This window comes from Antedon bifida, chromosome 11 (assembly GCF_963402885.1).
Source record: "Antedon bifida chromosome 11, ecAntBifi1.1, whole genome shotgun sequence".
In the NCBI taxonomy this organism is placed as follows: Eukaryota; Metazoa; Echinodermata; class Crinoidea; order Comatulida; family Antedonidae; genus Antedon; species Antedon bifida.
This window is the reverse complement of record NC_136236.1, coordinates 4,008,410-4,024,659: the sequence shown is the minus strand read 5'-3', so window position 1 is coordinate 4,024,659 and position 16,250 is coordinate 4,008,410. Positions and strand designations below refer to the sequence as shown.

Below are 16,250 nucleotides of genomic sequence, written 5' to 3'. Positions count from 1 at the left end.
AGTCGCAACCAACTGATTCGTATAATTAACGGCTTAATAAAAAAATAATAATATGACCCTGTAATTAGGGAGAATTGGCCCTCTAGAAGTCAGCTAGTCATTCTAATAAACGGCTGTTTGTGTAAAGAACATTAAAACTGTCAAGGTAACTTTTACCAACTTTTTTTTCCAATTGGTTTGTAAACAGAAGTTTCTAAATTAATTCACTACTACAAACAAGATGAAACTGTACAATCATTGTATATTTTCGCTTTATATAGATTGAAAATAAAACAAAATTGGTGGTTAAATTAATTAGATATAATCTTCACTGTCACACATAAACTTATCAGATAAGTAATTTATTACTTTTGTTTAAATAAATTACCAACTGAACAATAACAATAATCAAGTGTCTATTTGTTTATATTAAAATTCATTTGTTTACACGTTATTTATAATACGTATTGTTCATCAATTTATTTAATTATTATTTTATTGGTTACCAGTGATTAATCCCAAGATCTTTGATTTATTATGATTAATTATTGAGGGCGCTATTTATTTTTTATACATGTGTTTTTCGGTTGGCAAAACTCCATGCGCATGTACTGTTCAAATTATCATATTTTCGGAGACAAATTTGTGTTGTTGAACCCATAAAAATGAGTTCAAGAAAAGGTAAGAAATCATACAGGACTGATGTATATAATTCAGTTTCTATTTTTCATATTTCCGTTATTAATTGTTTATATGTATAATTTCAGTGATGGCAATTCAAGCCCGGAAGAAACGGCTGAAGCCCAAAAATCGTGCTAAGCCTGACGACAAGGGAGCCAGCGGGAAGAAAATGGGCAGGTAACGTGCTCTTTTATTCGCTTCACACAATCATCTACCTACCCATGGTATATGTTGGGCTAGGTTGAAAAACGTGTTTCATATGATTGCAATAATATACATATAATATTTGTAAACATTATCTTGCTAATATGAATATTAAATCTGGTTGATGTAGAATTTTGAGTTGGAATTCCTCTTTTGTGACACACAGTGTGTTTGGGTTGGTTTTAACTTGTTTGTGGGGGCAACAGCATGCTGTCTGTGTGTGAAGATTTGTTCTTTTTAACAATAAATAAGTTAATGATACATCATGCGTTTGTACAATTTTTTCAACAAATATCTAGGCATACTACTGTACTTGTCATAATTAGTCATTGTTGATGACACCTCCCCATTTTCATGTAAAACTATAATTAGATATCCGTATAAATATTTGTTTTAACTGGTCAACACAACACATACATTTTTTACCAATATTTTGCTATATTTAGTACTTATGTTAATTGATGTTTGTTTACTTTAAAAATAAAAGAATTTATTCCAGATATAATTAAACATTAAATACAATTATTTATCCATCATGTTACCATAAATTAGGCCTACTACAATAAGTAGGCTGCTAACTATTTGATACACACACAAAAAAAACCTTATAAAAAATGGTATTAATTAATTAATATCTAACCTGAACGACACTTGTTCAATGACACTCAACATTCCTAGTACTGTGTAAATAGATACTGAAAAAGAATTTTATTTTTAAATTCTTTTAATTTTTGAATACTAATTTTCCCTGTCAAGGAGACTTCAACTGCAATCAGGGGCAGATCCAGGTTTTTTCATTTAAATATAAACAGTCTGTCAAAAATTGGTCAAAATGTATTTAATAACTTTTCATTTTTAATCGTCAACACGCATCCCTCCTGCATCCTTCCCTGGAAATGACTTGGTTGTATGTTACTATGTGTGACAATCAATGTTTGTTGTCGTTTATCCACACTTTACAAATAAGCCTACCTGGGCATTCAATATGGAGAAGCCAAAAGCAACAAATCTGTCACTAATGTCAACTTGTCATTTCTGATGCTTTTTTTGTTGTGTAAAATTACAACCAAGAAATAACCACAAAATTGATTATTTTTCTTACTTATTTAGAACACTTCTATTAAGGGGACATAATTTAATACCATGTACAAAAAATGCCCTGTCTCTAAAATATGTATGATAGTTAATGTGTATTCAATGTTATATAATACTGTCACACATTGCGCTTCTTGTTATATGATCGTTGTTATAATATTAAAATCAATATCTAGATATCATAAACAATAGACTCGGCTCTTTCAGACCTTATAGTATGAAGCATATTATCAATTGTTACACTGGAATATTGTATTGACATCATTTTTCAATGCCATGGGTCAAAGGTGATAATTAATAATTAGTGACATTTATTGGTAATAAATACTGTTAATGTATGTCCTTGGTAATGCATTATGCATTAATAATTGAACTTGGTATCGTTATTAAAAGAGGTTTCTTAACTAAACACCTGGGTCAGTCGGAAGTCTGACCTGTGTGGCGCTGTGTGTTGGAAATTCGACTACTGATCGTTAGACCGAGGTTCGAATCCAACTCTCGCCGCATTGCTTGTATCCTTAGGCAAGATACTTTACTTACGTTTGCCTCTCTCCACCCAGGTGTATAAATGGGTACCCGGTTAGATCAAGACACAACTTTGCGCTGATTACTAGCTGCATATATGGGAGTATGTTTCCATAGGTGTTTGATCAGGAAATGACTGGGGTAATAATGTTCAGCGCATTGAGAGCTTGCTTATATGCGCTATATAAGAATGAACTATTATTATTATTATTATTAAAAAGTAAACTTTTAGTATACTTTTTATGTATGATAGTTAATGTGTATTCAATGTTATATAATACTGTCACACATTGCGCTTCTTGTTATATGATCGTTATAATATTAAAATCAATATCTAGATATCATAAACAATAGACTCGGCTCTTTCAGACCTTATAGTATGAAGCATATTATCAATTGTTACACTGGAATATTGTATTGACATCATTTTTCAATGCCATGGGTCAAAGGTGATAATTAATAATTAGTGACATTTATTGGTAATAAATACTGTTAATGTATGTCCTTGGTAATGCATTATGCATTAATAATTGAACTTGGTATCGTTATTAAAAGAGGTTTCTTAACTAAACACCTGGGTCAGTCGGAAGTCTGACCTGTAAAAAGTAAACTTTAGTGCCCATCCTAGGTGGATCCAAGGTTTGGGCCCCCCCCCCCCTAAATTTCGCAAATTGTAATGCAAAATATAGGACATCTAAGTATGCTCAACCCTTCATTTCATTTCACCATTTTTAGGCCCGGCCCTGGACCCCGCTATTTCAAAATCCTGGATGTACCACTGCCTCCTGACTGATAAAGCCACTTCTTCCCTAGACTCTTACTCCTATTCAAGGGCATTTATTTCAAATGTGAAACCAGCTGCTTTAAAATTTAAAAATTGTATTTACAAAAATATTTTCTTTTGTTAATATATATGCACAAAAAATGACGAAACCGTGAACAATAAAAACGGTATAAAAAAGGAATATCAATATTGCTTATCTATTTTACTACATTATGAAATTAGAAATATGGAAATCTTGGCAGCTTGCATAATTAATGTTTAATAATGTCAATTATAATTTAATACACACATAAAATATGGATTAATACAGATTATCATTTCTAATTTATAATCCAATATTAATATACTGTCCTTATGTTTTTAATTTCATCATATTAGTTGTGAAATTCCATTCATTGTAGACACAGTGTGAGATATGTTTTTAAACATTAACAATGATGTGTATAAATATGAACAAATTATGTTTATTTATTCACGTTTGACATTATTATTCATAATACAAATGATTTTATTATTGAAAGGATTATTAATTATTTTATGTTAAATAATTATTCAATCTTTTTATCCACTATAACATTCTCTAAACACATACTATGACTCATAACATGAGGTTGGAATGACCTTTGACATTGGTATATTATGCATGTGGAATTATACTGTGAAGTTCCTTGGAGGGATGACTTATAAACCCTTTTTAACAATGACTGAGTTTTGGAGAGGGGGAGGGGATTATACTGAGGACCAGGATGTAGATATGTAACCAAAGATCATGTTTTAAAACCAATTCTCCTAATTTAAGGGCGGAGTTATATCCAAAGGTAGGCTAAATCCTGTTTTGTTATGTTATTTATATTTATATAAATAAACCCTTTTAGGCCTATTAATTTCAACATTTCCAACACCCAATGACTCATAAGCATGCATAGGTGACCTTTGACATATGGAATTGATGAAGCAAATAAATGGAAATAGATCTGGTTGATAAATTAGTTTTATTGTAATTTACGTCACAGGTGGAAATTATACATAAAGAAAACAATGTGGTTTTTGTTATTAATATTATGTTTATTACCACAGTTAAAATGAAACATTGAATAATAATTTCTGTACATGTATAAATAATTGTATACAATTTAGTAGTACAGTATACTTATTAGTTCTAACCGCTATTAAGGGGACACCTTTGTGTTATACTGTACCCCCTACCCCTTGTTCGTTTCGTAGGAAAGTGTCCCCTTGATTTCTGTACATGTATAAATTATATAGTATAATAATACAATTTAGTATTACAGTAAACTTATTAGTTACCTATTAAGGGGACACCTTTGTGATTATACTGTACCTCTACCCCTTGTTCGTTTTGCAGGAAAGTGTCCCCTTAATAGAGTGTCCCTTGTGTGAATAGTCCCAGAGTATGGGTCGACCAAAAATAATGCTCACAGATATTCCGTAACTACAGTACTGTATACTATTACTATAAACCTACTGTATAATTCATAGATTATTACATGGTAATTAATAATAATTGTAGACATTTTGAATCATAGAAATGCTTCCCAAAAAATTAAGTATTTAATTTATGGAAGCAGTTTCGTGGAAAGCTAGACATTAACAGTATGTGCCAACCCAAGGGTGTACATCCTAGATTGGTTACTATTATAAATTTTGAATGTACTGTAATTAATGTTATTGCATGCGACATCATGGCCACTGTGTAATCTGTTAATATATTTATGATATATTAAGATTAGCTTCATAATAATAAATGGTAATAGGCTAGTCAATGTTATTTGTTCAAGTACAATTGTTTTATAATAAGGCCTAATACCTATTTGTTTGCAATACGATTGTTTGCTTGGATTTTTACAAAATTCAGGGAAGAATTTTTTAGAATAACTTCCACTCCAATCTTGTTTTAACCAAAATCTTCAAAATCATAATATTTAAAGTACAAATAAAATTAAATGCCTTACTCAAAGAATCTGTACATTCTTACTTCTTGAAGACAAGAAAAAGAAGTAACATTTAAAAGTATTATCTTTTTATAAACAATATACAAAGTGTATACTGCCCTCAATGTCCATAAACAAACATTTCTATTTTATGAATGTACAGTGAATAATGTATCCAATATGAAATTATTTTTGCATTTGGTTAAATTTAATAATTATTTTTGTGTTGCATGCAAGCTAATTTTTATAAAGTTTAACAACAAATGGAGCATATCCATGTCCACGGGTAACTGATTTTGTTTTAATCTTTTAAAATATTTTTTAAATTATTGGTTTTTAGAGAATTAGACATGGTTAAATGATCGTTATTTGTGATAGAACGTTTATAGTATTTCTTGGTTTCTATTCTCAATTAAGGTTAGAAAGAAGTCTGTTCAATATATGCAAAAAAATTATGTTTATGCGATTATTATTTTAATGGCTTCACTTTTCCAATATGCTTTCAACCATTATTGATTGCGCGTTTGGTTGCTCGTGCCTGCGTTGACTCCGAGACGACCTATGTAATGTCGTTACCGAGCGAGTGTCGCAGTATTGAGTTAAGTAGCGTGAACTTTACCTCAAATTTTGTCAAATTATATGTCTGCAAATACTGTAGACATTAATTGGATTACAGTGTTTATTCTTTGAAATGTACTGTTTGTGTCAATCTTCAATTGCAATAAATATACATTTAAAATGTAAGTTCTGTATACAGTACTGTAATTACTTAAAATAAAAATCATTTTTTTAATTATAACAATAATTACAACATTAACAGTAATGATTGATAATATTTTTGATAATTTATTGACAATTAAAACATTTGTATCAGAATGATAATTATCCGATTATGTTTGTTCACACCTGGTAACAATAATTTGAAAGTAATGAATATTCAAATTATATGATAAATATTCATGACTTATTGATTATTCATGAACTCTAATTTAGGATCAAATGGCAATTTAAACATTTGTATACAACTCATTGAATTTGCTTAAATCTAACGAGACGATATCGTTTTATTTTTCTCCTTTGTCGTGTTTGTCTACGTTCTTCTCCGTCGTTTCACAATTTTTTTTGTATCTATGTTTATCCTCTTCGTGACTGCTGGTCTATTGTTTGCTTGTATTTATCCATGTTCATTCATGCGTGCAGAACACACTTCTGAACTAACAGCCTTTCACAGGTCTGTTGTAGCATTTAGCTGCGTTTCTCATGGCAGTGTGCAGTGTGCCTGTATGATCAAGCATTGGAATTATATACAATAACTGGAATAAACACAAGTTTTTATGTAGAGTATGTTTTTCTAGGCTGATTATTTCATGACGTGGGTTGTGATTACAGGAGCCATGGCTGAGGTGGGAGAACAAAGGTGAGTCTGGCCCTGTAGTTCAACTTAAGCCTATAAACACAATGCCGAGCATTGTCTCATAAACAACTCTGCAAGTCCAAGGCCACATGCTTATCTAACAGTACATTGTTTTTCCAGCAATCTGGAACTGATGGCTTAGTCTGTTGTTATACGACACTCTAAAATTCTAAAGACGTATTTAATGCTCTGGACGTGTTCTATGAAGTCGAGGTCCATCCCTAAAAACATTTGTAGTTATACATTAAAACTTACCATATTTGAAATGTTGTGTTATTGCTAAGCAATAGAGTACCATACCATTCCATACCCTCCGGGGACATTTCCAACACGCATCACCAACCGACAATCAACAAATTAAGGATTCACCCATATAGCCTTTTGTTGCAATTAAATTCTGATTATACATACAGTAATCTCACAGTACAATACACAGTTTACAGTGTAATGTTATATAATCAGGCTTGTTGTACCAGTAATGGGGTTTTTTATGGCTTGGAATGCACATATAAAATTGCAGGTGTTTTAAGTGACATTTATAGTAAATGGTTGATTAATTAACAAATTGCCTTGCAATATTAAACTATGAAAATTCCTTTATACTTTTTCATACTAAACAACTGACGTTACTTTACTATATCGTTAGAAAAGTCCCAACTTGGGACCCATGTTATCTTTGTATGTCTATGTGTTAAGTGAACCGTGATGACCCTTAAGTGGGCAAGGACCCGCCTTCGTCTAATAGTTCATGCCCTTTTTATTTAGTTGGTAGGCGCATGCAGAAATAATATTTCTCCATGGTTGGAGGTTAAATTTTGGATTTACTGTATACACTCTTTAATAAGTGTCTTTGTAAACCCCACATAATTCGAACAAGGAAGTTTTTAAACAAAATTCTAGGAGGCTGTACCTACATTTATTGAATTATTATATAATATTAATAACAAAAGTATAGATATTTTTCCCATCTGTGCATTGTATACACACTACTGTTATCAGCATATATATCTTTCAAAGTATGCTTTTATTTGTCTGTATACAGTATGTTATTAAACTTTTCTTTACTTTATAACCTTATAAGTTATAACTGGACCATTTTGAAAAGCAGACTTACTACTTTACTGAAAATGCAATCCAGTCAAATAAAAGAATAAATAAATAAAATACATTTAGTATTAGCAAAACTAGATGTTACCATGAAAGTGTAATGGTATGTCTGCATATCAAGCAGAAGAGTTTAGGTTCGAATCTCATAGATATCCTCATTTAAATAATAAATTACTTAATTTGCCTGCAAATATTGTTCCTTTTATTTGTAATTATTTACCTTCATTGCATCTGATATCAAAACAGTTTGTTCACAGTGTAATAATTAGTGATAAAGTCAATCAGCACTCGTCGCTAAATCTTGCACATACATTCAAAGGGTAAAGTCTTAATGCTGAGAGATTTGATTAGTCCTGGATGCGTCGAAGACCTGCCCACCTCAACGCTCAATTTACTCATTGGAGAGTCGAAAGCCATTATCCATTCGAAACACTACTGCAAGGTAGAAAATCAATATGTAATCATATGACTGAAGATAGAGAACGAGTTGAGAAAGTAACGTAGATTGGTGAGTCGTAAACGCAATCACATTGTAGTCTGGTTTCTGGCCTTGTTGTGGATAGGTATGCCGATGATTACTCTTACAGTCAGGTAAACATATTTCTTGCTAAAACTTGCGTTGATATATCAAGGAGATTCAGAAATTCTGGTAAATTAAAGACTAATGTGTATAATTTATACTATACATCTTTGATGAATTTTGAAATCATGGAACTCAACAAGTGTTACTATGTAATGTAGAATAAATAATTATGTTCTGTGTTGGATCATTTATAACATATTCTTAAAGTCTTATTTTTAGTTTTATAACATTAACAACCATAATCATTAAACAAATTTATAGTCTAGCAACTATTTTAGATAGAATCATAATAGGAATGATAATCACCTCAGTTTTTTCTTCCACGTCATAATTGTAAAATCTAACATATGTTTTTGTGCTATACTGTAGATTTGGAATTTTAATTGCTTTAATTATTAATAAACATGATTTTGTAAAATAATTTATGTTTTTCGTTCTAACAACATATGTTTCGTGCATGTTATGATGAAATTTAAATCATAAATGTCTAGTTATTTTTTTCTTTGAATGTACTTACATTGTTATTTTGACATATGCTGAGTAAAAGCAGGTTAGAATTCATGAACTTGACCTATTTTCACTTTTCCTATTTAGTGTCAAATTGAGAGTATTCAATCATGTGGTTAAACATCTGGAACGTCAACAATGTTTTTATAACATTTTGGAAAAAAACACCCCCAATGTGGCAGAGACTGTAATAAATACTATTTGGGGGTAGGGGAAGGGAGATAATGAATCTATTTTCCAATGAGATAAACACCCACCTTGAATATACTACAATATGCAGTTTATCTGAACTTGTTTTTTTTTTTAAAGTTCTTCTTAGAGAATAGACAAATTTATAACCCCCCTTGAAAACATCTTTTTACCATCGACTATTCCTAAAAATAACTAATAATATTTTCACATTGTATTGCTTAAGCTCTGTCTACACTATCAAACTTTATGTGACAAAAAAAATGTGATGTGCCCATACATATGGACATGATGATGTCATATCACTAGCATATTTGGGCATGTCACCACCATATTTGGGCACATCACACATTTTTTGTCAAACTAGTTTGATAGTGTAGACAGAGCTTAAAGATCTTTCTACCTTGCACACCCTAAAGTATATTAATATTCGGGGCCACCTTGCTTTAGACGACATCACCGAGAGACAGTTATGATCAAAATCGACTCCCCTTCGCCCCTCCCATCTTATCCTTTCACTAGATTAAATAAACTAATTATCCTCAATAGTAATAAAATATGTTGTGTATCATATTGTAGGCCCAAGCAAAATGGCGCCATTGTAACCGAGAGACAGTTATGATCAAAATCGACTCCCCTTCGCCCCTCCCATCTTATCCTTTCACTAGATTAAATAAACTAATTATCCTCAATAGTAATAAAATATGTTGTGTATCATATTGTAGGCCCAAGCAAAATGGCGCCATTGTAACCGAGAGACAGTTTGATCAAAAGCGACTCCCTTTCGCCCATTCTTATTCTTTTATTAGATTAAAAATAAACTAAATAATCCGCAATAGTAATAAAATATGATATGTATCGTAGGCCCAATCAAAATGGCGCCATTGTAACTGGACTTGATAATTTTGTTTGTTGTGTGATCATTCTCCACAATACACAAGGGTGATGTTTAGTCTTAAGAATCGTGCGTTACATATTATAATTTATTCGTCTGATATCGTTTTATTATGTAGCTAAAAATGAGTCTTGTTTTTTAAATTGGTGTTTAATTAAAGGAGCTTTAGTTACAGTACTTCTAAAACCAAAGGACAATATTTATTCAGTACAATTATTTTATTGAAATTGAAATTAAGTAGGAGGCTTACAAAAGGAAATTCTTTGTAATAATGTATATTTGTGCTTTATTGAATATTTAAAACGAACGATGGCAAAATAGAGTGGAATTTTCCAGATAAGGTGTGTACAATTTTATGATCACTATTAAGCTGGTTGGATGATATGACCTTATCTCTTTATTAATAGCTGCAAAATTACTAAGAAGTGTCAGAAAAAGTAGGGCATATTGTCGTCGTGTTAAGCAGCAAGATTTTCTCTGCCTTTATAATGTTTAATTTGGCTGAATTCTGATTGTCAGTTTCTGTTCCACTACATTGTTGTTCAATTAGTGATGTTTCTGAAATAGACTACATATTCACTCAGCATTGCCTGTTTTTAAATCTTTTTAATTTGACTTTGATGGGAAGAGCCAAATGTTGAGGGAGGCGCCAAATGTTGTGGGAGGAGCTAAGTGTTGACAGGAAGAACCAAATGTGTGATGAGGCCAATATTGCGACAGGAGCCAAGGTTTGAGGAAGGAGCCAAGGTTTGAGGGAGGAGCCAAGGTTTGAGGGCTGTGGTAGGAACCAGCGAGTGTTATGAGAGGAGGCAGATTTTATGAGAGGAGTATCAAGATGTTGCCAGTGGAGTCAAGTGTTATGGGGGAGTAACCAAGTATTATGAGAGAATCTAAATGTTGTGAGTAGCCATAGTGTGGGTGAAACAAGTTTATGGGAGAAGCAAAAATGTTGTGATCCTTGGTATCTGTAGAATTTTAATTTTAAGTCATCAACCTTTTCACAACACATTTAAAAAAATGATCAATAGATATAGATAATATCAAAATAATATCTTTGTTTTATTTTTTAGTCAATTTGAAAGTCATCGATGTCGAAAATTTATATATATACCATCATGATTTTATTCTTTAAAAAAATATGATTTTGCCTATTTGAAACTTGATATAGTTATAATTAATAGATTCTGAAATGTCTCATCATCAGTATTTTTAGACAAATAGGTAGTTAAAATGCAGCGATTCCTTGCAGTGTCTGATCCGCGTTCAATTTACATTTTCTTTAAATGCCACGCTGTATAAAGAAATTTAACAAGTGACGCAGTATTCAACTGACAAACTGAAATACATTGTTTGGAAACAAATTTAATGTCTAGCACTATAGTAGCCAGTCGGACTTAAATCAGAGATAAATTATTTGAAATTCCTCATGTTTTTTTTTTCTGTTTTTTTACTCATTTAAATAAATTGGTTTCATAAAAAAAATGATTTTCCAAATTAGGTCATAGATGTATCAGATAGTACAATCTGTAATGTTATGATTATTAATGGTCTGGTCTCTCTTGAGTGTGAAAATATGTCCTTGACATTTGTAAAAGCGATAAAGATTACAGCTTCATAAAAAAACATAACTTTATTATCATTTTTTTATCTTAACATTATACGGTACCGACAGTATTCTACATGTAAATCACAATATTCTCTATTTCAGCTTCTTCCCAGGACGCCATAGTTAGTAATTAAACTTTATTTCAGATGGCATAAAATATAGTTAAAAACGAATATTAACTTCATTCTTAATGTTATTTGATTCTTTGTATTCTTCCCAACAGATTTAACTGACTACGCAAAGGTCCCATAATGTCAAACACAAAACATTTTAAGATTCTAATAATAACATCTAGTTTAAAAATAAAATTATGTAATAGTATTTGTTGATGAAAGCAAATCTTTAGTTCTCATAGAATGAGCTAAAAATAAATGTTTTTACTATAGTGTAATAACTATTTAGTATTATTACATAATTTCTGATTAAATTATACAGTCATTAACAATAACTGTTGATTTAATTGGATTTGATGAAATTTCAATAAATATTTTGTCATTTCGTTCACAATATCTAGTTTAAAAATAAAACTATATAAATACTATTTGTTGATGGAAAAACAAATCTTCAGTTCTTACATATACTGTAGAATGAGCTAAAATAAAAAAATCGCTAAACTGTTAAATAATTTTACAGTAATTACCGAAAATAATTGTTGATTTAATTGGACTTAATGAAATTTCAATAAATATTTTGTTTGTTTCATCTGAAAAATGTTTTGTTGATTAAAATCTGAACTTTCTTTCACCGTTGCGAGCAGTAACGGCGGGTGAAAAACCACATACAGTAGTTGTCCCACATAGAATTTGTATCTATCCTGATCGGTTTCTGCTCAACCCCTGTCTGCTCTGCATTTGGAAAGAACATATATTCTATATTTTTTTCGCTTACCGTTACCGCTCTTCTTTGTAAATTGGCGTTTACATGTCCTATAATACATTCCGTATGCATTAAGTACCGTCGGTATATTATGAATACAAAGAGCTATAGACAGGACACCATTGCTGTTAAAATTTCAATGGCATAATAGACCTTAAAATGGTAAACAACTCTAAAATACTCTAACCGTCATTTTTTAATTTATTTCGTCAACGAAGATCCGTTAAATGTATGTGTAAATTGAGAGAAGCTTATCTTAGCCTTTTGAGAATTTAATAATTAAGTATCTTGCTTTAATGCAAGGTAAACATTAAGTTGAAGTATGTATTGTCATCACTATAATAAAACAGAACATGTCATGTTTTTTTTTTTTTATTTCAGGTATAAACAATTTACAAAAAGCAGACAAAAGTCTGAAAATATTGTATTACAAAGATTGAAACATGAAAAATGATGGATCAAAAGTAGCCAAATTCACAGTAAAACTACACATAAAATTTAAACATACAGAAAGGCATATTAAAAAAAAACCAATTAAAATGTAACAGTATTGCAGGGTTGCGTTCAGTGTTCAATTCAAATCGCCCTGAAATTTTAACGCAACACATCAGTTGTTCACTTTGACCAAAAATTGGATCGAAAAGAAAATTATTTACTAAAAATCAAGGTAATTTAATTTATTTGGAAGTGAATATCTTTATTAAAACTGCAGAATAACTTATTCAAATTTTTGTGTGGAGACAATACATCTTTAAGCCAACCCCTATCTAGGGGACACTTTGGTCCTGAAAGTGTCCCCTTAATAGGAGTTTTTCAGCATATTAGAAAATGTAAAACTACAGTAGTCTACTGTTTCATAGTTCATTATGGCACTTGTTAGATAACATCGACTAAAGATTATCCTATTATTTATCAAGATATTCAATTATGCATCGTGAGAAACCAAGTGTTTATATTTTGAAATCTAAACACCCAGGCAAAACGAGTGTTTTATTATCAGCCGAGCGGCAGGTTTAGCAACGCTCGGCTGCTCTCGGTCATGACAAGTGTGAAATCAGAATCCAATTAAATGTTTATCCATGCGTGAAAACAAAACATCAGTTTAGGCTTTTACGTTTAGGCGTGTCATACTTGTCAAGGCCAAGAATAAACAATTAAACCATACAGTACTTGGTAATCTCTCAAAGAACACTAATAGGCAATTAGTGCATTATTATGTACATTCCCATTTTTGTATTTTTCTTATTTCTATTTTGTTGTTCTTTCGACACACCTTCACAAGTACAGTGCCAATAAGTTATTATTATTATGATTTTTAATAACTTTAATTGAATATTAGTAATTAAGCCAATAGAATTACCCAAAGCATGTTCAGGACCCTAACAAAGCGTCCCCTTAATAAGGGGGTGTCCCCTGAATTGCGATGTCCCAAATGAGGAGTTCTATAAATAAAATACAAACTTGTGAATGTTGGACTACTGAGTAGCACTGTACTGTACTACAGTATTACCTGTACACTACTTCATTGAATTATTATAGTAAATTTTTTGTATATTTTCTCTATAATTTTGATTATTCTTTGTTATGATATTTCCAATTACTGTACCACTTTGAAAATCAGTGCACTAGTACTGAAAGTGCCTGCAGAATAAAGAAAGAATAAATAAATAAACTTGCCCAAAACCATGGGCTGGCCCAAACTGTCAGATCTTTAGAATGCATTGTAGGATACATCTGATATTGAGAGTCTGAGAGAAGCTTCATAAGCTTGAAAAGACAATTGGGAAAGTTGCTGTTGTAGAATCAATGTTCTTGTCATAAATAATCGGACCATCGTAGTACGCAAAACAGTGCATACTAATTAGGTGCGAGTTAAAGGAATGTGTGGTTTAATAATCCTTCTATACTAAGTACTATAATATTATTAAAGGCTAGCTACTACTGTACTCTATAGCTACTAATAACTATATACTGTACCATTCTTTGATTAATTTTATATCTAGCTTTGAGTTATTCCATTTAACTGTAAAGATACAAATAAATTTGTTTCTTGATCCAGTCTGTAATCTTTAACTTTCACTAATTCGTTTTCCAATTCAGACGTACAGTAGAAGTAGTTTATTAAATTCAAGATAAACAAAATAGTTTCTAAATATTATTTGCCCTAGATTTTATGAACTATCAAAATGTCAAATCATTTTGTTCTTGTGCATTTGGTCATAGGGGTACTTAAACATAATCGATATGATCAGAGGTCGAATGATGTTTTTAGACTTAATATAGACTACATATATTTAATTTACGAATTTGGATTGTTATACAAAAGAGGTACAGATCATTTTTGTATAATAGTTGAACATGAAACATGCTTATTGGAATAAATATAATCAAATTTAATATAATAATATAATGTAGCAATTGAACATTGAATTATTTTGGAAAACCTGTGCCAATTTAAGCCTGGTGTTCTTATCTACTGTAGTATGTTTGAGAATAATGTTCTTGATAAGTAAATTACTAGGCTTTCAAGAAATCCAAATGTATCGACGTATATTATGATATTGGTTATACAGGCTTTGTAGCTAATTGATGTTGACAGGGACTTAGTAGGGGTAAGGCAAACCCACATGTTGCCTTGATAAGGCTAATTCGGATCAGCCTCGGCGAGCACCAGTCAGATCCAACAAACACTGTTGAACCAGTTATCGTGATGTTTCCAGCCCGTAATAATAGGTCAGTCTGGTCAAAGAGATGAACACAGTGAACAAGTTGTTGATGGGGCGTACCATTACCCTCGTAACATCTGTGGAATGCAATTAGATTACCCGTGATTAAACACACCATTGATTGTAAGCTGACATACAAATTACATAACAACATCACCACATTATTATACATTCTACCAAGTGGTTTCCATGTGACAATTTCTTGGGAAGGAGTATACAAAATTATTTTAATAGTAGAAGCAATATGTATCGTAACTTAGTTAAGTTGTGGAACGGGAGGTGGTCTGTGAAACATGGTGAAATCTTATTTTAAAACCCCCATGATTTCCCGATTACGTGCCTAGTTGTTACTACCTAATAATATGAAATTCTAAAAATTTGTCTGTTGCAATTTTGCGAACGATTTTCTACTTAAGATCGGAAACAACTGTTATTTTTAGTGAAATGGGTGAAGTGATGTGCCTTAGAGCGACTAGGAATTAGGTTTTGATTGTGTTTGGATATTTGATACCGGAAATTTATTCTTGATTTCAAAGTTTAGCTCGGAGCATGATGATGTCTGCGTGATATTGTAAAGTATAAGAGTCGCATTATATATGTACACAGTCAAACTTACAACATGTTTACTTTATTTTACTTCACTGGAATTATATCGACGAAAAGGTAACTTTTTTTTATTTTCCATAATCAGGAATGTAGCAAGAGAAGGTACTGTCTACAATATCAAACTAGTTTGTGCCCAAATATTGTAGTGATATGCCCAAATATGGTAGTAATATGACATCATTATGGCCATGGGCACACCACATTTATTTGTCACATAAAGTTTGATAGTGTAGACCGAACTAAAGGATGGATGGGAAGGCAGTGCTTTCAGGTACCAAGTCTCGGTTGTTGAGTGAAAGGCTTTAAATTATGTTGTTTTTTTTTTGGTAGTATAATTATGTTACATCCATGCATATGATTTGAATAGTGAGATGACATAATACAAAACTGTGCTATTTTTATTTAATGTTTTATAATGGCTATTTAAAAAAATAATTTTTTGCTATATTATTACAATGCTGATTCTATCTACTGTATGGGCTGAACTTGATAAGTTTTAAATTATTTCTAGCTCCTTCCCA

The 16,250-nt window shown here is 31.2% G+C and overlaps 1 protein-coding gene across 4 annotated transcripts in view; it reads left to right on the top strand.

Annotated features, from left to right (window-relative positions):
- Positions 1–576: 576 nt before the first annotated feature.
- Positions 577–16,250, top strand: part of LOC144855805 (SRSF protein kinase 3-like) — a 37,521-nt gene continuing 21,847 nt past the window's right edge. For 3 of the 4 annotated variants that reach the window (XM_078713745.1, XM_078713747.1, XM_078713744.1), the window contains exons 1-2: positions 577–660; positions 747–837. In XM_078713745.1, coding sequence (XP_078569871.1) covers positions 645–660; positions 747–837 — 107 coding nt within the window. In that variant the 5' untranslated portion in view covers positions 577–644. Of the gene's footprint in view, positions 661–746; positions 838–6,376; positions 6,638–16,250 lie in introns of those variants that run through there. The other variant, XM_078713746.1, reaches the window with a different exon arrangement.